This window comes from Sapajus apella, unplaced genomic scaffold, assembly GCF_009761245.1.
Source record: "Sapajus apella isolate SASKATOON/1434 unplaced genomic scaffold, GSC_monkey_1.0 scaffold89, whole genome shotgun sequence".
Lineage (NCBI taxonomy): Eukaryota > Metazoa > Chordata > Mammalia > Primates > Cebidae > Sapajus > Sapajus apella.
The window spans coordinates 637,024-656,954 of NW_022437029.1; the positions used below are offsets into that span (position 1 = coordinate 637,024).

Below are 19,931 nucleotides of genomic sequence, written 5' to 3' on the forward strand. Positions count from 1 at the left end.
AAGAGAGAGAGAGAGAGAGAGAGAGAGAGAGAGAGAGAGAGAGTGTGTGTGTGTGTGTGTGTGTGTGTGTGTGTGTGAGTGTGTGTGTGCGTGTGTGTGTGTGTCCTCAGCTCTATACCCCACCTACACTGTTTCTTCTGAGGGAAGGGGCTTAGGCAAAAAGGAAGAAGCATCTATACTTGGAATGGGGATGGGGTGGCCCAACTTAGAGCCCACCCTGACAAGGGAGGAGACCACTCCCTCCCCCGCCACCTGATTTCAGAAAGGGAGGCTGGCTGGGTGGAGGGGCTAGGTGATGGAAGTCCTGGGAGGAACTTCCCTGGATCAGCCTGGTGCGAGGGAGCCTATGAAGGTTTTTGAGAGGGAAAGTAGGGAAGATGGCTTTAAAAGAAAGAGAGTACCTCATCCTTGCCTCCCTGCCTGTCAATATAACCCTTGGCTTATGTACTGGGGATGTGGGTGGGGTGGTTATTGTTTTAGAAACACCAGAACCGCCAGAAGTATGGGCTGTGCGTCATCTTCCTCTCCTGTACCATGATGCCCAGCTTTAAAGACCTGATCCAATTCGAGGTCAGCATCGGTCACTATGGGAACAAGATGGACCTGAATTACAAGCCTCTAGTATCAAGCACACAATACAGCCCAGTGATACATGATGGTAATTGTCAGACTCAGGCAAAGAATAGAGAGCAGCCACTGCATCCAGACCCTGTGCTAGGCTCTCTCAGGGGTATTAGCTCATGGAAGAGTCATAGGCATTATTTACCTATATTTCACACATGAAAAAATGAGGTTCAGGGAGGTGAAATCACTTGCCAGACTATGGCTAGCAGGTGGTGAACCCAGGAGTCGAAACTAGGTCTTGACATGAAGTCCTTCCTACATTGCTTTCCACACTACAACTTCTCCAAGCCCATCTTTTCCCCTACTACTGTGAACCACCTCCCATCCATCTGTCCTCCAACCACCATTGCATGAATCCATCTATTTTTTATCCATCCATTCAGCCACTCAACTCCCACCTACCCACTTACCCAAACATCCAACCAACTAACCTTCCAGCCATTCATTCACTCATCCAGTACATACTTATTGAACACCTATATTGAGCACTATAGAGCAGCGGTTCTCAGAGAAACCCTGGGCCGGCAGCATCAGCATCACCTAGGAACTTGTTAGAAATGCAGATTCTTGACCCCACACTAGATCTACAGAATCTGATAACCTGGGGAAGAGGCCCCACAGTCTGTGTTTTATCAAGCCCTCCAGGTGACTGGGGTGCATGCTCCACTTTGAGAACCACTGCTGCAGAGCATTACTGTCTCACTTTCATCTTTTTTCAGCTTTACTATCTCAACACCCATTCTGAGCCTTTCCATGCATCCTACTTCCCTACCTGTCGTTTTTTTAAAGCTTTATTGAGATATAATTCACAAACCATACAATTCGCCCATTTAACTTTGTACAATAGTTTTTCAGTATATTCACAGAGTTGTACAACCATCACCACAAATTTTAGAACATTTCCTCACTGGAAAAGGAAACCTATGCCCATTGGCATTCACCCCCAACTTATCTCCCACCTCCCCAGCCCCAGGCAACCACTAATCTATTTCTGTGATTGTAGATTTTCCTATTCCAGACATATCATATATGGAATATATAATATGTGGTTCTTTGTAAATGACTTCTTTCACTTAGGGTGATCTACTTGATTTTTGTATTATGAAATATATATACAAAAGGCATATGAAATATGTATGTGTAGTTTAAAGAAGATTAATAAAATGAGGGAGGCTGAGGTGAAAGGATCACCTGAGCCTGGGAGGTGAAGGTTGCAGTAAGCTGAGATCGAACCACTGCACTCCAGCCTGGATGACAGAGTGAGACCCTGTTTAACCATAAAATAAGTAATAATAATGAAATGAGTGCCCATGAACTCAGCACCCAGCTTAAAATATAGAAAACTGTCAGCATCCTAGAAGGGGTCTCTGTTTACTCTTCCCAGGTCCCTTCACCCAAGAAGTAACCATGACCCTGACTCTTGGATTAATCATCTTCTTGCCTTTCTTTTTAATTCTTCACCTATGAATTAAATTCTAAACATCATGCTATTTTTATATATTACATAAATGGACTTTTTCCGTCTGTATTCACCTATCTTACATTTTCTGCTCAATATTAAACTTTGTATGTGGGTTATGTGTACTGCAGTTCATTTTCACTTCTGCATATATTCCACAGTGTGCTTATACCACAAAGTATTGGTGTATGTAGACATTTAGGTTGTATCTTTTTTGCTATTACAATAATTTTGTTATAAACATTCTTGTGCGTGTCTCCTGATTACAAATCCAAGACTTCCTCTAAATTATATACATAGGAGTGGAAGAGAAACTCAAAGCAAAAGTGATTATACCAAGTTACACTCTCCTATGCATGGTATGAGAATTCCTGTTACTCTGCGTTCTCACCAGTACTTGATATTGCCCAGCCTTGTTTTTTTAAATTAAATTTTTTTCAAGATGGAGTCTTGCTCTGTTGCCCAGGCTGGAGTGCAATGGCGTAATCTCAGCTCACTGCAACCTCCACCTCCCGGGTTCAAGCAATTCTCCTACCTCAACTTCCTGAGTAGCTCAGACTACAGCGTGTGCCACCATGCCTGGCTAATTTTTGTATTTTTAGTAGAGATGTGGTTTTGCCATGTTAGTCAGGCTGGTCTCAAACTCCCAACCTCAGGTGATCTGCCCACCTCAGTGTCCCAGTGTGAGCCACTGCCTTTTAAGTTTTTCCCAATCTGGTAGATGTGAAATGGTATTCCACGTGGCCTTAATTTGCATTTTTCTGATTATAAATGAGGATTGGGCATCTTTTCATATGTATACAGACAGTTGTTTTTCCTTATCTGCAAAAAAACCTATGCATATCTTTTATCCATTATTACATTTGGCTATATTTTTCTTATTTATTTGTACATTATTTGTTCCAGGAAACCATCTTTTGCCAAGATGTATGTTATAAATATGAAATATATTCTCCAAGTTTGTGAGGTGGTTTTTTATTCTTTTAGTGGCAACTTTTTTTTTTTTTTTTTTGAGACTGAGTCTCATTTTGTCACCCAGGCTGGAGTGCAGGGGCACGATCTTGGCTCACTGCAGTCTCCGCCTCCTGAGTTCAGGCAGTTCTCTGCCTCAGCCTCCAAGTAGCTCGGATTACAGGTGCCCACCACCATGCCCGGCTAATTTTCGTATTTTTAGTAGAGACGGGGTTTCACCGTCTTGGCCAAGCTGGTCTTGAACTCTTGACCTCATGATCCACCCGCCTCAGCCTCCCAAAGTGCTGGGATTACAGGTGTGAGCCTGCTTGCCTGGCCCTTTTTTTTTTTTGGATACAGGGTCTCACTCTGTCACCCAGGCTGGAGTGCCACTTCTCAGCTCACTGCAACCTCCACCTCCCGGGTTCAAGCGATTCCTGTGCCTCAGCCTCCCAAGTAGCTGGGACTACAGGCATGTGCCACCATGTCTGGTGAATTTTGGTATTTCTTTTTTAGTAGAGACAGGATTTCACTACGTTTGCCAGGCTGATCTTGACTCCTGGCCTCAAGCTATCCACCCCCCTTAGCCGCCCAAAGTGCTGGAATTACAGCTGTGAGCTAACACACCCAGCCTAGACTTTGTATTTTTAAAATTTGTTTTGTTTTGTTTTGAGATGGAGTCTCACTCTGTTGCCCAGGCTGGAGTGCAGTGGCACAATCTCAGCTGACTACAACCTCCACCTCCCGGGTTCACTCGATTCTCCTGCCTCAGCCTCTGGAGCAGCTGGGACTACAGGCCTTTGCCATTACGCCCAGCTAATTTTTGTATTTTTAGTAGAGACAGGTTTCACCATATTGGCCAGCTGGCCTTGAACTGCTGACCTCAAGTGATCTGTCCACCTCAGCCTCCCAAAGTGTTGGGTTTACAGGCATGAGACACTGTACCCGGCCTATTTAAAAATTGTTTATGGAGATAGGGTCTCACCATGTTGCCCAGGCTGGTCTTGAACTCCAAATGATCCTCCCACATCAGCCTCCTACAGTGCTGGGATTACAGGCATGAGCCATCATATCCTGCCTATTATTTTGTTTTGAGGTATTGTTTACAAAAAATAAAATGCACAGGTTTAAAATGTACTGTTTCAGCCGAGCGCGGTGGCTCACGCCTGTAATCCCAGCACTTTGGAAGGCCGAGGCATGCGAATCACCTAAGGTCAAGAGTTTGAGACCAGCCTAACTAACATGGTGAAACTCTGTCTCTACTAAAAATACAAAAATTAGTGGGGCATGGTGGTGAGCACCTGTAATCCCAGCTACTTGGGAGGCCGAGGCAGGAGAATCTCTTGAACCTGGGAGGCGGAGGCAGTGAGCTGACATGACGCCATTGCACTCCAGCCTAGGTGACAGAGACTCCATCTCAAAAAATAATAATAATAATAAATAATAAAATAAAATGTACTGTTTGATAATCTTTTTTTTTTTTTTTTTTTTTGAGACGGTGTTTCACTCATGTTACCCAGGCTGGAGTGCAATGACGCGATCTCGGCTCACCGCAACCTCCGCCTCCTGGGTTCAGGCAATTCTCCTGCCTCAGCCTCCTGAGTAGCTGGGATTACAGGCACGCACTACCATGCCCAGCTAATTTTTTGTATTTTTAGTAGAGACGGTGTTTCACCATGTTGGCTAGGATGGTCTCGATCTCTTGACCTCGTGATCCATCCGCCTCGGCCTCCCAAAGTGCTGGGATTACAGGCTTGAGCCACCGCGCCCGGCCCTGTTTGATAATCTTTGACAAATACAACTGTGTAACCACCGTGGGTAGAGACTTCCATCATCCCAGCAAGCTGTTGTGTGTTCTTTTTCAGTCAGTTCCCTCTGGGGCAATCATTGTGATATTTAAATAGATTACATTGGCTTCTTTTACAACATCATATAAGTGAAATCGTATATACAGAACTCTTCCTGTGGCTTATTTTGCTTAGTGTAGTGTTTTAGAGATTCATCTGTGTTGTGGCATAGACCAATATTTTCCTTTTTATTTTTGTTAGTATTTCATTATATAATTATGATACTTTATTCATTCACCTGTTTGTGAACACTTGGATTGATTCAAGTTTTGGAGTATTATGAATAAAGTTGCTATGAACATTCTTGTACAAGTCTTTTATAAAGATGTGCTTCCAGTTCTCTTAGGTAAATACTTAGAGATGGAATTTGGTTTTATAAGAAAATGCCTAACACTTTCAAAAGTGGCTGTACTATTTTACGCCCCCATTGCAATGTTCGAGAGCTCCATTTGCTCCACATTTCTTCCAACTTTTGATATTTCTATGCTTTTTCATTTCAGTCATTCCAGTGGGTACAAAGTTACACCTAACTATAATTTTACCTTGCATTTCTTTCTTTCTTTCTTTCTTTCTTTTTTTTTTTTTTTTGAGACAGTCTCATTTTGTCACCCAGGCTGGAGTGCAGTGGCATGATCTGAGGTCACTGCAAACTCCACCTCCTGGGTTCATGCAATTCTCCTGCCTCAGCCTCCCAAGTAGCTGGGATTACAGGCTCCCACCACCACACCTGGCTAATTTTTGTAGTTTTAGTAGAGACAGGGTTTCACCATGTTGGCCAAGCTGGTCTTGAACTCCTGACCTCAGGTGATCTGCCTGCCTTGGCCTCCCAAAGTGCTGGGATTACAGATGTGAGCCACTGCGCCTGGTCCAACCTTGCATTTCTCTAACCACTAATGATGCTGAGCATCTTTTCCTGTGCTTATTGGCCATAACTTTGTTTTTTTGTTTTGTTTTGTTTTTTGAGATGGAGTCTTGCTCTGTTGCCCAGGCTAGAGTGCAGTGGCGCTATCTCAGCTCACTGCAACCTCCACCTCCTGGGTTCAGGTGATTCTCCTGCCTCAGCCTCCCAAGTAGCTGGGATTACGGGCACCTGCCACTGTGCCTGGCTAGTTCTTGTATTTTTAGTAGAGACGGGGTTTTACCATGTTGGCCAGGCTGGTCTCGAACTGCTGACCTCGTGATCCACCTGCCTTGGCCTTCCAAAGTGCTGGGATTACAAGTGTGAGCCACCATGCGAGCCAACTTTCTTCTCTTTTTTTAAAAAAATGTTTTAGTCCAGGTGCAGTGGCTTATGCCACCATACCCAGCTAATTTTTATATTTTTAATAGAGACGGGGGCAGGCTGGTCTTGAACTCCTGACCTCAGGTGATCCGCTTGCCTCAGCTTCCCAAAGTGCTGGGATTATAGGCGTGAGCCACCATGCCCAGCCTATCTTTGTTACACATTCTGGAATCGGTTTGCTAATATTTTGTTGAGGCTTTTGCATCTATGTTTATGAATAAAATCTTATTTTGTTAGTAATTTATTTAGTGATGTAATTTACATACCACAGAATTCTCTTGTTTTGTAGTCACTCCCCTGTTCCTACCCCCAGGTCCACACAACTACTAATCTACTTTCATCTCTGCATATTTACTTTTCCTGGATATTTCATATAAATGAAATTATACAATATGTCATCGTTTACATCTGGATTTCTTCACCCGGCATAATGTTTTCCAGGTTTATCCATGGTGTAGCATGTATCATTACTCCATTCCTTTTCATTGCCAAATAGTATTCCATCATATGGGTGTACCATCCATCATTTGTTAATCTATTCATCAGTTGATGGACATTGTTTCTACTTCTTAGCTATTAAGAATAAAGCTGCTAGGCCAGACATGCTGGCTCACACCTGTAATCCCAGCACTTTGGGAAGCTGAGGCAGATGGGTCATCTGTGGTCTGGAGTTCAAGACCAACCTGACCAACATGGAGAAACCCCGTCTCTACTAAAAATACAAAATTAGCCGGGCATGGTGGCAAGTGCCTGTAATCCCAGCTACTCAGGAGGCTGAGACAGGAGAATCGCTTGAACCCGGGAGGCAGAGGTTGTGATGAGCTGAGATTGTGCCATTGCACTCCAGCCTGGGCAACAAGAGTGAAACTCCATCTCAGAAAAAAAAAAGAATAAAGCTGCTGTGAACATTCATATACAAGTCTTTGTGTGGACATATGCTTTCATTTCTCTTGGATGGATACTTAGAAGTGGAATGTCTTTTTTTTTTTTTTTTTTTTTTTTTTGAGGGGGTTTCCCTTTTTTTTCCCGGGGGGGGTGGAATGGTGCAATCTTGGCTCACTGCAACCTCCGTCTCCTGGGTTCAAGCAGTTCTCCTGCCTCACCCTCCCGAGTAGCTGGGACTACAGGCGTGTGCCACCATGCTCAGCTAATTTTTGTATTTTTAGTAGGGACGGAGTTTCACCATGTTGACCAGGGTGGTCTCGATCTCTTGACCTCGTGATCTACCCATCTCAGCCTCCCAAAGTGGGAATGGCTTTTTAAGAAACTGCCAAGCTTTTCTAAAGTGACCACACCATTTTATATTTTCCCAACAATGTAAGATGATTTCAGTTTCTCATCCTCATCAATGTTTGTTACTATCTGTCTTTATTTATTATCATAGGCACACAGTGGTAGCTCACTGTTGTTTTAATTTTCATTTCCTGTAATGACACTGAGCATCTTTTCTCTTTTTATTTTATTTATTTATTTATTTACTTTTTGAGACCGAGTCTCGCCCTGTGGCCCAGGCTGGAGTGCAGTGGCACAATCCCAGCTCACTGCAACCTCTGCCTCTTGGGTTCAAGCGATTCCCTTGCCTCAGCCCCACCAAGTAGCTGGGACTGCAGGCGTGTGTCACCACGCCCAGCTAATTTTTGTATTTTTAGTAGAGATGGGATTTCACCATGTTGCCCAGGCTGGTCTCAAACTTCTGGGCTCAAGCGATCCACCCACTTCAGCCTCCCAAAATGCTGGGATTACAGGTGTGAGCCACTGCACTTGGCCTATTTTTATTTTCTATTTCTTAAGACAAGGTCTCGCTCTGACACTGAAGCTGGAGTGCAGTGATATGATCACGGCTCGCTGCAACCTCCACTTCCAGGGCTCATGTGATCCTCCCACCTGATTACCAAGTAGCTGTGACTACAGGCATACACCACCACATCTGGCTAGATATGAAGTTTCCCCATGTTGTCCAGGCTGGTCTTGAACTCCTGGGCTCAAGCAATCCGCCCACCTTGACCTCCCAAAGTGCTGGGATTACAGGCATGAGCCACCTGCCTGGCCACATCTTTTCATGTGCTCGTTAACCATTCATTTACCTTCTTTAGCAGTATGTCTATTCAAATATGTCACCTATTTTTAAATTGGGTTGTTTCTTTGGCCAGGCGCAGTGGCTCATGCCTGTAATCCCAGCACTTTGGGAGGCTGAGGCGGGCAGGTCACAAGGTCAAGAGATCAAGACCATCCTGGCTAACATGGTGAAACCCCTTCTCTACTAAAACATACAAAAATTAGATGGGCGTGGTGGTGTGCCTGTAGTCTCAGCTACTCAGGAGGCTGAGGCAGGAGAATTGCTTGAACCCAGGAGGCGGAGGTTGCAGTGAGCCAAGATCGCGCCACTGCACTACAGCCTAGTGCCTGGCAACAGAGGGAGGCTCTGTCTCAAAAAAAAAAAAAAAAAAAAATTGGGTTGTTTCTCTTATTCTTGAGTTGTAAGAATTCACTATATATTCTGAATACAAGTCCTTTATCAGATATGTGATTTGCAGATAGACTGTGGCTTGTCTTTTCATTTTCTTAGTTGTGTCTTTTGAAGTGCCAACATTTTTAATTTGATAAAATCCAATTTATTTTTTCTTTTATGATGTTATATAAGAACTCTTTGGTTAGCCCATAGTCATGAAGATTTTTCTCCTATTTTTTCTTCTAAGTTTTATAGTTTTAGCTGGGTGTGGTGGCTCACGCCTGTAATCCCAACACTTTAGAGACTGAGGTGAATCACTTGAGCCCAGGAGTTTGAGACCAGCCTCGGCAACATGGTGAGGGCCTACAAAAAAATTTTTTTTAATTAATGGGGCATGGTGGTACACACCTATAGATCCAGCTACTGAGGAGGCTGAGGCATGAGGTTCACTTGAGCCCCAGAAGTCAAGGTTATAGTGAGCCATGATCACACCACTGCACTCCAGGGTAGGCAGCAGAATGAGACCCTGTCTCAAAAAAATTTTTTACCGTTTTAGTTCTTAAACTTATCTGTGTGATTCATTTTGAATTCATTTGCATGTGGATATCCAGTTGTTCAAGCACCATTTGTTAAAAAGGCCATCCTTTCCTCATGTGTTTTCTTAGATTACATGTTAAACTGCTTATTCTGTTCCATTGTTTAATTTTCTACATCAGAGGCTCCATTTATAGTTGAGTGATTCTCCTTGGTTTTATCTATATCTGTCATTTTCTCCCTGATCCTTTTTTGACCCATTCTTTCCATTTCATTTTGGTCACTTTTCTTATTTCTGTCCTTATTTCCATGCCCCATAATTGTCTGCAGGGTCTAATCTCCTCCCGTGGACTACTTGTGTTACCTTCCCATCTCTGTTGTTTTTGTTTTTTCTTCTACTGTTTTCTGAGGTTTGCAGGCTCACGTTGCCTCATGTGCGTCCTGAGCTCCTTCAGGGAGTGTATTTTTGCTGGCACTTTCTAAGATCTGCTCCTACTTAGTGTGCTTCCTGCTGTCTGTCTTGCTAGTAACATCCCCCAGGTGGCTGCTGCTGCTGTGCTTCACCCTCCGGCTTCGGTGGCTATCACAGTTGCTTTTGGCAATCCTTACGTGTATTTTTAGTCTGCAGATTATATTTGTCCCTTGTTTTGCTGAAAATTGAGTTACTTTCCTTCTCCTTGTTGCTTTTGTAAGTTCTCCAACAGTAGGAGAGGAAAATTGCTGTTGTGTATCCTTGCACTAAGAGCCCCAGGCATGCATCTCTGCTTATTTATCATTCCAGTCTTTCACTCAAAGGCCAGGATCTGAAACTGATGTCTTCCAAAAATTCTGGAAAATTATATTTTCCCTTTGCAAATTGCCTTTTCTCCTCTATATATCCTTCTGGAACTCACTCTGTACTCCGTGGACCTTCTCATTCTGTCCTTCAATTTTTTTTTTTTGAGATGGAGTCTGGCTCTGTCACCAGGCTGGAATGCAGTGGCCTGATCTCGGCTCACTGCAAACTCCAACTCCCAGGTTCAAGCAATTATCCTGTCTCAGCCTCCTGAGCAGCTGGGATTACAAGCACATGCCACCATGCCCAGCTTATTTTTGTATTTTTAGTAGAGACAGGGTTTCACCTTGTTGGCCAGGATGGTCTCGATCTCCTGACCTCGTGATCCGCCAGCCTCGGCCTTCCAAAGTGCTGGGATTACAGGTGTGAACCGCCGTTCCCAGCCTGTCCTTCATATTTTTAAATCTCTTCCATATTTGTCATCTTGTCCTTTCTCTGGGCTGCATTCTAGATTATTTCTTCTAGATCTCTGCAGAAAGTCCTTAGGTGACCATTCTATTTAAAATTACTTGGCATCTCCCTTTTTCCCCTTCCCCACTTTTCTCCTTAGCATCTTCCATCTTTGACACACTGTTTTTTACATGATTTTGGGAATTTTGTCCCACTATTTTTTAATTTCTTTTTTTTTTTTTTTTTTTTTTTGAGACGGAGTTTTGCTCTTGTTACCCAGGCTGGAGTGCAATGGCGCGATCTCGGCTCACCGCAACCTCCGCCTCCTGGGTTCAGGCAATTCTCCTGCCTCAGCCTTCTGAGTAGCTGGGGTTACAGGCACGCGCCACCATGCCCAGCTAATTTTTTGTATTTTTAGTAGAGACGGGGTTTCACCGTGTTGACCAGGATGGTCTCAATCTCTTGACATCATGATCCACCCGCCTCGGCCTCCCAAAGTGCTGGGATTACAGGCTTGAGCCACCGCGCCCGGCCTATTTTTTAATTTCTTAAGTAAACTTTCAATTCAAGTAGAACGTACCTATGGAAAAGTACACAAACCAAAGTGTCAAGCTCAGTGAATTATCACAAAGCAAACATGCCCATGTGATGGCATTCAGATCACAGAGCAGCAGCACTTCAGAAGCCCCTATGCCCACCCCACCCCACCAAGGCAGCCACTCCTCATCTCCATGGCATGACCATAGTTTACTACAGCCTTGAACTCCTGGCCTCAGCCTCCCAAAGCACTGGGATTACAGGCAGGAGCAGGCATGATCCACCATGCTCTGCCTCTTTAAAAAAAAAAGAAAAGCCAAAACAAAAAAGCTTTATATAAAAAAATCATATCATGACTGGCTGTGGTGGCTCACACCTGTAATCCTAGCACTTTGGGAGGCTGAGGTGGGTGGATCACCTGCGCTCAGGAGTTGGAGACCAGCCTGGCCAACATGGCGAAACCCCGTCTCTACTAAAAATACAAAAATTAACTAGGCATGGTAGCACATGCCTGTAATCCCAGCTACTCAGAAGGCTGAGGAAGGAGAATTGCTTGAACTGGTGAGCTGCGATCTCGGCTCACCGCAACCTCCGCCTCCAGGGTTCAGGCAATTCTCCTGCCTCAGCCTCCTGAGTAGCTGGGATTACAGGCACGAGCCACCATGCCCAGCTAATTTTTTGTATTTTTAGTAGAGACGGGGTTTCACCATGTTGACCAGGATGGTCTCGATCTCTTGACCTCGTGATCCACCCGCCTCGGCCCCCCAAAGTGCTAGGATTACAGGCGTGAGCCACCGCGCCTGGCCTGTGTGTATTCTTTTGTATCTGGTTTCTTTTGCTCACCATTCTATTTGTGCAGTGTGTTCACAGATCTAGATGACATGGAATATAGTCATAGCTCATTCGCTGACTGCTATGTATTATTCTATTGTGTAAACGTACCATAATGTATTTATCCTTTCTGCTACTGAGATTTTTGAGACTTTATTTATTTATTTATATTTATTTATTTTTTTAGAAGGAGTCTTGCTTTGGCCCAGGCTAGAGTGCAGTGGTATAATCTTGGCTCACTGCAACCTGTGCCTCCCAGGTTCAAGTGATTCTCCTGCCTCAGCCTCCCAGGTAGCTGGGATTACAGGCACCCACACCACGCCTGGCTAATTCTTTTTTTTTTTATTTTTTGCTTTTTTTGACATTGAGTCTCACTCTGTTGCCCAGGCTGGAGTACAATGGTGCCATCTTAGCTCACTGCAGCCTCTGCCTCCTGGGTTCAAGCAATTCTCCTGCCTCAACCTCCTGAGTAGCTGGGATTACAGGCATGTGCCACCATGCCTGGCTAATTTTTGTATTTATAGTAGAGACGGGGTTTCACCATATTTGCCAGGCTGGTCTCCAACTCCTGACCTCATGATGTGCCCACCTCGGCCTCCCAAAGTGCTGGGATTACAGGCGTGAGCCACCATGCCCAGCCAAGAGATCTTTTGAGAGAGATTTTGGCTGCTTCCAACTTCTGGCTATTATAATGAGAGCTGCTATGAACATTTTCCTCCATGTGTCTCAATGATGCTATATATGCCCTTCTCTTGGGTGTATACCCAGGAGTGGAGTTGATGGGTTAGGAGTGCGTACACTGGTTCTTAGCTGCTCACTTTCTTGGAACTTTGTGGGCATTCTCTGAGGTCTGGCTAAAGTTTCATTCTCCAGAGAGGATTGGCCTTTGCTTCTTTCAGTTTCCTGGGGCACTGCCAAGCAGGGACCACTTTATTTTTATTTATTTATTTATTTATGACCATTTATTTTATTGATTGGTTGAGACAGGGTCTCACTCTGTCACCCAAGCTGCAGTGCAGTGACATGATCATGGCTTGTTGTAGCCTCAAACTCCTGGGCCCAAGCCCACCGCGGCTTCCTGAGTAGCTAGGACTACATGTGTGAGTCGCCATGCTTGGCTAGTTAGAGACAGGGTCTCACTATGTTACCCAGGCTGGTCACAAACCACTTGAGACCACTTTAAATTAAATTTTGTATTGGACATTCTTCAGACTACACAGATCACATGAACTCTGAATGCCAATGTCCATGAGGCCCCACTTGCTACAAATTTTGGGGAAGATTTTCTTCCCCCTCCACCCAGAGAGCCACACTGGAGACAGCCAAGTTTCCCCACTGTCCCTTCCTGTGTGATGGGTCAGTTCTTAACCCCCAATCCCAAGGGTTTAGGGCTTAGAGCACCTGCTCTGCGTGGTGTATTACTATTGTAACAAAGTACTACAAACCAGGTGGTTTAGACAACAGAAACTAATTCTCTCACAGGTTTGGAGGCCACAAGTTCAAAGTCAGAGTGTCAGTGTTGATCCCTGCTGAGGGCTCTGAGGGAAAATCTGGCCACAGCTCCCTCCTGGCTTCTGGCAGTTGCTGAGGTCCTTGGTGTTCCTGGGCTTGCAGCTGTGTCCCACCAGTCTCTGCCTCCGTCCCAACATGGGGTCTCCCTCCTCCTCACACGGTGTCATCCTCACTGTGTCTCCCTTCTTATAAGGACACGAGTCATTAAGGGCCCACCCTGCTCCAGTGTGACCTCATCCTAACTCATTACATCTGCAAAGACTCCCTCTCCAAATAAGGCCACATTGTAAGGTCCTGGGGTTTGGGACTTGAGTACACCTTTCCAGGGGGAAACAACTAGCCTGTAGCACATGGATCCCTGTTAGACTGCCCAAGCTGACCAGCCCTAGGCTTTCTCTTCTGCCCCTTGGTCTCGTCGTTGCCAAAGAAAAGCACAAGTTCTCCAAGAACTTGCCAGAAATTTGGAGAACAAAACTCAGCTTTGGCTTTCGCTTGCCTCACAGATTTTCTGCATATTAAATGTTTATTTTCTGTGGATTTCTGCCTCTAAGGCCGACTCAGCAGCAGTGTGGTTCAGAATCCTTTATGTTTGGTCTCACTTCCCCCTCATTTCAATAAGGCACATGGCGAGGGAATCCAGTCTGTGGCACCCATCAGTGGTGTCTATCTACACTTGCTCCCCCTCCCCCCATTCCACCCAGAGGCCTGCCCTGTGCCCCTACCCCTGGCGTCTCACCTGAGATTCAGAACCCAGGGCTCTGGAGCTAGGTGCCTGTGTTATGGCCGCCTGGCTGTGCCACCTCAGGGAAACTGCTTCCCATTGCTAGCCTGGATTTTCCCACTGTAAACTGGGGACTCTGGAAGACCATGTGACCATGAAGGGTCAAAGTGCACATATCCTCAGTTGGGCCCCAGCCCAGCCTCCCAGCTGGAGGGGTCTAGTTAGCATTGTTAGCAGATCGCATCTTTGAGGGCGAAGTGGTCCAGGGAGATCCTTGGAGGGGACACAGTGAGAAGAGGCCTCCCAGAATCCCTCAGACACCCCCTCTCTCCGTTTGTCTTTGTGTCTCAGGGAACATCTACCATTATGTGCCCTGGTATGACACCAAGCCTGTCGTGGCTGTGACCTCCAACTGGGAGGACATCAGCTTCCGAATGAACTGCCTTAACCTCCTCCACTTCACTCGGGATCGCCTGGTGAGTGGTGTGGGAGCTTATGCAGGGAAGGGTTCAGTGTGGCTGGGAGACGGGAAACTGCATTGCAGTGGCAAGAAACTGGTCACACAGCTCATTCATGCATTCATTCCACACTGTTGAGAAGAACGTGCCAGAAGCAGGGCTAGGCACTGAAGACACAAAGATGATTAAACACGGCCCTGTTCTTACTGTCTAGGGAAGTTGGACATGCAGGCAGTGACCATGCAGTACAACTAGGGCTATGATGGAGACGCAGGTACCAAGAGCTATAGGGTCAGAGAGAGAAGGTGGGGAGAGGAGAGGAAGAGAGGATAGTCAGGGGAGGTGTGCACAAAAGAGATGACGCATCAGCAGGGTTTTGAAGAATACATAAGAGTTTATTAGGAGGTGGGTGGGGGTAGAAGGGAATAACATGTGTAAAGCCATGGCAATGTGCTAGTTTTTGAAGTTCGGCATGGCCGGGGGAGGTGACGTGAAGATAAGGCCATAGAAGCTGGAAGGAATGAGATCACAAACGGTCTCAAGTGCCTGTTAGGAGTGTAGGTCTTGGAAGCCACCTGGGACTGGCATCTCCAGCATGACTTTCTCACGCCTATGTGGAGGTCAGGGGTCTGCACTGCTTCCCAGTCTTACCCCATCCCGACTTCTTGCCACTTGTTTCTTCTGTTGGGTAGCAGGAAAGGTGTTGGGGGTTTCTAGCCTCGGGGCTGTAGATAACCTTGAACTGATAGGTCCTGGCTGAAAACATCTTGGGCCAATCAGATCTGTGGCCTGCCCAGCTGGGCTCCATGCTGAGGCAGGCTCTCTTACCATTTCTCTCCTGCTGGGCAGAAAGTCAACCTGGACACCCTGAAATCCATTCGGAATCCGAAGGACCCAGCTCTGCTCCACCAGTGGGAGAAACTGCTGAGGGAGCTGGCGGAGGACTGCAAGTAGGAGTGAAGGCACTCCTGGAGTGCTGGCCTAGAGCTGAGCTAGATCCAGGCCTGGGGGCTCAAAGCAGTGTCCTGAACACCTCCTCCCACCACCTCCTCAAGGAAGAGCACTGCCCAGACCTCTCCCCAGCAAGAAACCCCAATAGTTGCTTCTCTGTTCCCATTCAGGCCCCTCGACTGCCCCATCAGAATGGTCCCTGCTGCCCCACACCCATGCCCAGGGTGCCTACCAAGCCAGCCTATCCCCTTCCTCCAGACAAGCCTGCACAGCCCCATCTTCCTGCAGGGGCTGGGAGGGTGGGAGAGGGCTGGATGAGAACTCAGGGCCAGATGCACAGCGAGCAGGCTTTCTACGGAGCTATGGAAAGGGCTCCTGGGCCAGGTCAGCAGTGGATGAGGGCAGGATGTTGACGCCAGGAGGGACACGCTGGCCTAAGGCAGGGCAGGGATGGTGACACTGGGAGGCAATAGAGAGATCCAGCCCCTGCTACCCTGTCCCGGCCACAGGCACCCTCTGCCCTGCATGACCGATCAGCCCAAAGCCACCAGTCTGGACAGGAAGAGGTGGCAGCTCCGCAGCCTTCTACTGCAGGAACTGGCCCAAAAGGCCAAGCAAGCCAAGCCCAGGGACATGGTGGCCACAGTGGAGGACTGGCTGTACCGCCTCAACGCTGTGCTCCCCGAGGTGGGTGCCACACACACTGACCCAGAGCAGGGATGGGAACCAGCCACCTAGGGCCTGATAATCTCCTACCTCGGCAGCCCCAGATGGGCCTCCCTGACGTGATGATCTGGCTGGTGGCCAAGGAGCAGCGAGTGGCCTATGCACAGGTGCCCGCCCACTCTGTGCTCTTCTCCCCAGCAGGGGTTCTGCACTCCGGCAGGCTCTGTGGGAAGATACAGACACTTTTCCTACAGGTGGGAATCGGGGTCCTCAAGGGAGGACAGGGCCCAAAAATGCCCCCAGGGGAGGTCCTGAACTCACAGGGCAGTCCCCATGGGGCCTGTCTCCCTGGTCCCTTAACCACGTGGAATCAGGTTGAAACAGTCCCCAGAGGAAGAGAGGGGTCTGCAGCTGACAGTATGTGGGCTGATGCCAAGTCCATGTACCTCGTAAATGTTCCCCAAATCCACCTCCTCATTAGGTATGGTGGCTCACAACTGTAATCCCAGCATTTTGGGAGACTGAGGTGGGTGGATCACCTGAGGTCAGGAATTCCAGACCACCCTGGCCAACATGGCGAAAGCTCATCTCTCCTGAAATACAAAAAATTAGGCGGGCATGGTAGCACATGCCTGTAATCCAAGCTACATGGGAGGCTGAGGCAGGAGAATTGCTTGAACCTGGGAGGTGGGTGTCGCAGTGAGCTGAGATTGCAACACTGTGCTCCAGCCTGGGCGACAAAGCAAGACTCCTTCTCAAAAAAACAAACAAACAAAAGAAAAAAATCCACCACCTCCATCATCCTCATGGCTGCCACTTGGTCCAGCCCCTTATCATTTCTTCCCTGGACCATGACTGGGTGATCTCCAGTCATGGTCTATAAGGTTTGGCACCAGCCTAAACACCCTGACCACTATTCTTGTGACCCCCCCTCGGCTGTGACAGTGGCCTCCCTGCTTCTAATCCTCCCAAGGTGCCACCTTGCTGGCCTGGCCCCAGGCCCCTGTTCCTACATGCATTCTCTCTGGCCCATACTCTCAACAGTAAGGACACTCTGGGCTTTCCCCAGCCCCAAGTGTACCTGCCCTTTGGCCTCTCCACCAATGTGCAAGGCTCCTTCCATGCCCTCCAAAGTCCTTCACATCTTGCAACAGCCCCTGAAACAAGAATCCTGGCTCTGCATGGCCCCAGGCCAACTCCTGACCCTGCCCAGGCCTTGGTGTACTGCTGCATAGAATGGGCCTGGCAATTAAGATGCCCTCCTCATGGTGGGATGTGAGGATTCAGGCCTACAAGCCACAATGGACAACTGGCACAATGCCAGCACACAATGCCAGCCCATAACAAGCACACAAGGAATGCCCATCAGTCCCATAATCAATGTCCCCACCACTCCCTCTGTGAGGCACTCCCAGCCTCTCTGCTTCATGGCTCCCAGGATGGAGCCACCATGCCCTGGAAGGCAGAACTCCAAGCCATTCACTTATAGCTCCCGCACTCAGCTCAGTGAGGGCCCCACTCCCAGGGCTTGAGGAAAAGGGGCAGGTGTGGCCCACTGAAGGGGTGGTCAGGGTGGTGTTCAGGGTGTTTAGTGCCCTTGTAGGACCGATCGGCCTCTGGCTCAGTACCCAGAGGGTGAAGGACAGAAGGATGTGCTCCCAGCCCACCTCCGGGTCTGCATGTGGCTTGGCAATGTCACAGACAGCAAGAACCTGCAGCTGCTCCGCCAGGGTGACACAGCAGTGTACGCTGAGATGGTGAGTGGTGAACAGGGGCCCAGGGCAGCAGGTGGGGGTGGGGTGGAGTGGCCTTGCAGGGAAGAGATGGCCTCCCTGCAGTGCACGTGGCCTGAGGAGGGAGGGTGAAGCTGCACTATCCCTGCACTGAAGAGGGAGAAAAATATTTCTGACCAAATCTGATAGAGGAAGAGACTAAAGCAATATCGGACACTGCCAGCTCAGGTGTCTTGTTGATCCTCCATACATGTGTGGTGACAAAGGGGGTGACTGAGTGGCCTTCAGGACCTCTTCCCCCTCTCCCTGATGCAGGTTTATTGAGAGCTTTCTCCCAGTTCATCAACAGCATGTGAAGTGAGCAAGGCTCTGACTTGCAGGGGCCTCATCCATCACCAACGAGGCAGCCTGGGACCCCTGCAGGCCCAGCAGGGTCCCAGGAGGTGAAGGCCCAGAATGGTAGAGGAACAGGATCTGAGGCATCTGCCTGCAGAACCATCAGCCTGGGGAGGAGGCAGGTGGTGTCCAGGAACTGCTCTAGAGCCAGATGAGGGGAGATGTCCTTGGCTTCCCAGGGAAGGAGGTAGCTCAGGAAGCCAGGTGGACAGCAGAGGAGAAATAAGGTTTGAGTGTTAGGCTTTTTAACTTACTGAGTTAAAACATATGTTTGCAGTGTCTAAGTTGCACATGTAGATGGATACATCATAATATGTCTAACCAGCTCCGTAGGTCTTGGAGGCACAGAGGCGGAGAGGGGTTCAGGGTAGGGGGGCTGGGAGCAGGGCCTGTGTGTCTCAGCAGGCAGCGGAGGACTGGGCTGGTACCTTTGATGCCAGCTGCCTGCTCTCTCATCACTGCAGACCCTGGGGAGCCCAGCCCTTCTACACCACTTGACCACCATTGCCACCTCTGGGCCTTTTCATCCATATTCCCCCTGCTGAGCACACAGTCCCTGTTCCCTCCCCCTCACCCCAGCCCCTCTCCACCTCTGTGCCTCCAAGCCCTAAATAGACATCTCTGTCCACACATGCAGCGTCCACCCCACTCTGCCAGCTGAGTAACCAGGGCAGGGTTGACCTCTGAGCCTCAGTGCTTTCACCTGTGCAATGGGGACATGGCCCTATCTTGCCTGGCTACCACATTTTTAGGATGCCCCTGCAGCTCAGAGTCAGGGGCTCAGGGCAGGCCCATGTCCCTGAACATTGTGCTGGAGGAGGCGGCAGCCCTGACAACCTTCCCTCCCCTAGTATGAGAATCAAGCCAAGCATAAAGACCAGTGGGGGCAGCAGGGGCTATATCGCTGCCCCAACTTCTCGGATGTCATGGGGAACAAGACCCTCCCCATGACCGATTTCCAGCCACCCCTGGGATGGCACTGGCAGGACAACTGGACAGTGGACCCTCAGAGGAGGTAAGGCTGGAGGGGGCAGGCTCCACTGGAGGAGATACTTTTCACCTGGGAGGGCCAGTCTGCAGCAGCCCAGAAAGATGGGTACCCAGCCCCTGAGGCTGGTGCCAGACAGCCAAGGCGCACCAGGCCGAGGGCCCTGCACACCACCCTGTCCTGCATGCCAGGCCCTGCTGGCCCTGCCCTGCCCAGACCAGGTGGGGTTGCCAGGTATGGGAATGCCTGGCCAGCACAGGACACCTCCCTGGGCTGCTCAGGGAGGTGTGTTGGGAACTTGGGGTCTTGCTACCCCTAGACTCCTCCTGGACATAGACATCAACAAGAGCCAGGTGTTGGAGGAGGTATATGAGAACCAGGTCCGCGATGCCAGAGGCACCTGGGGGCCTGCTACCATCCCAAACACAGACGTGGTGAGCAGGGCTGAAGCTGCCTCAGGGGTTGGGGGTCAAGCAAGGCCACCAGGCGGGGCACCTTGGAAGCTGGGGGATCCCAGTGGAAAGAGCTATGGTCTCAGCTCTATGCCATCCCAGGGGTGGCTGGAAATCCATCATGGGGAGGGTCTTGTTTCCTCAGGCTCTCTCAGCACTGATGGGGTGAGGGGTTTGTAGAAAAATCTTATATAAAACTGAGAAACAACAAAAGAGTGGTAATGGTTCCTCCTAGGCCTCCTTCAAAGGTGTTGCTTACCCCGAAGGAGAGAATCTGCTTGGGGTACGCTAACCCAGCACTGTCCAGTAGGATTC

The 19,931-nt window shown here is 48.4% G+C and overlaps 1 protein-coding gene across 1 annotated transcript in view; it reads left to right on the plus strand.

The window, feature by feature from the left end:
• FER1L5 (fer-1 like family member 5) overlaps positions 1-19,931 on the plus strand; it is a 65,674-nt gene that overhangs the window by 30,963 nt on the left and 14,780 nt on the right. Inside the window, exons 19-26 of the mRNA XM_032255328.1 lie at positions 481-658; positions 14,324-14,448; positions 15,280-15,380; positions 15,891-16,068; positions 16,146-16,301; positions 17,673-17,804; positions 19,028-19,191; positions 19,484-19,598. Coding sequence (XP_032111219.1) covers positions 481-658; positions 14,324-14,448; positions 15,280-15,380; positions 15,891-16,068; positions 16,146-16,301; positions 17,673-17,804; positions 19,028-19,191; positions 19,484-19,598 — 1,149 coding nt within the window. The remainder of the gene's footprint in view (positions 1-480; positions 659-14,323; positions 14,449-15,279; positions 15,381-15,890; positions 16,069-16,145; positions 16,302-17,672; positions 17,805-19,027; positions 19,192-19,483; positions 19,599-19,931) is intronic.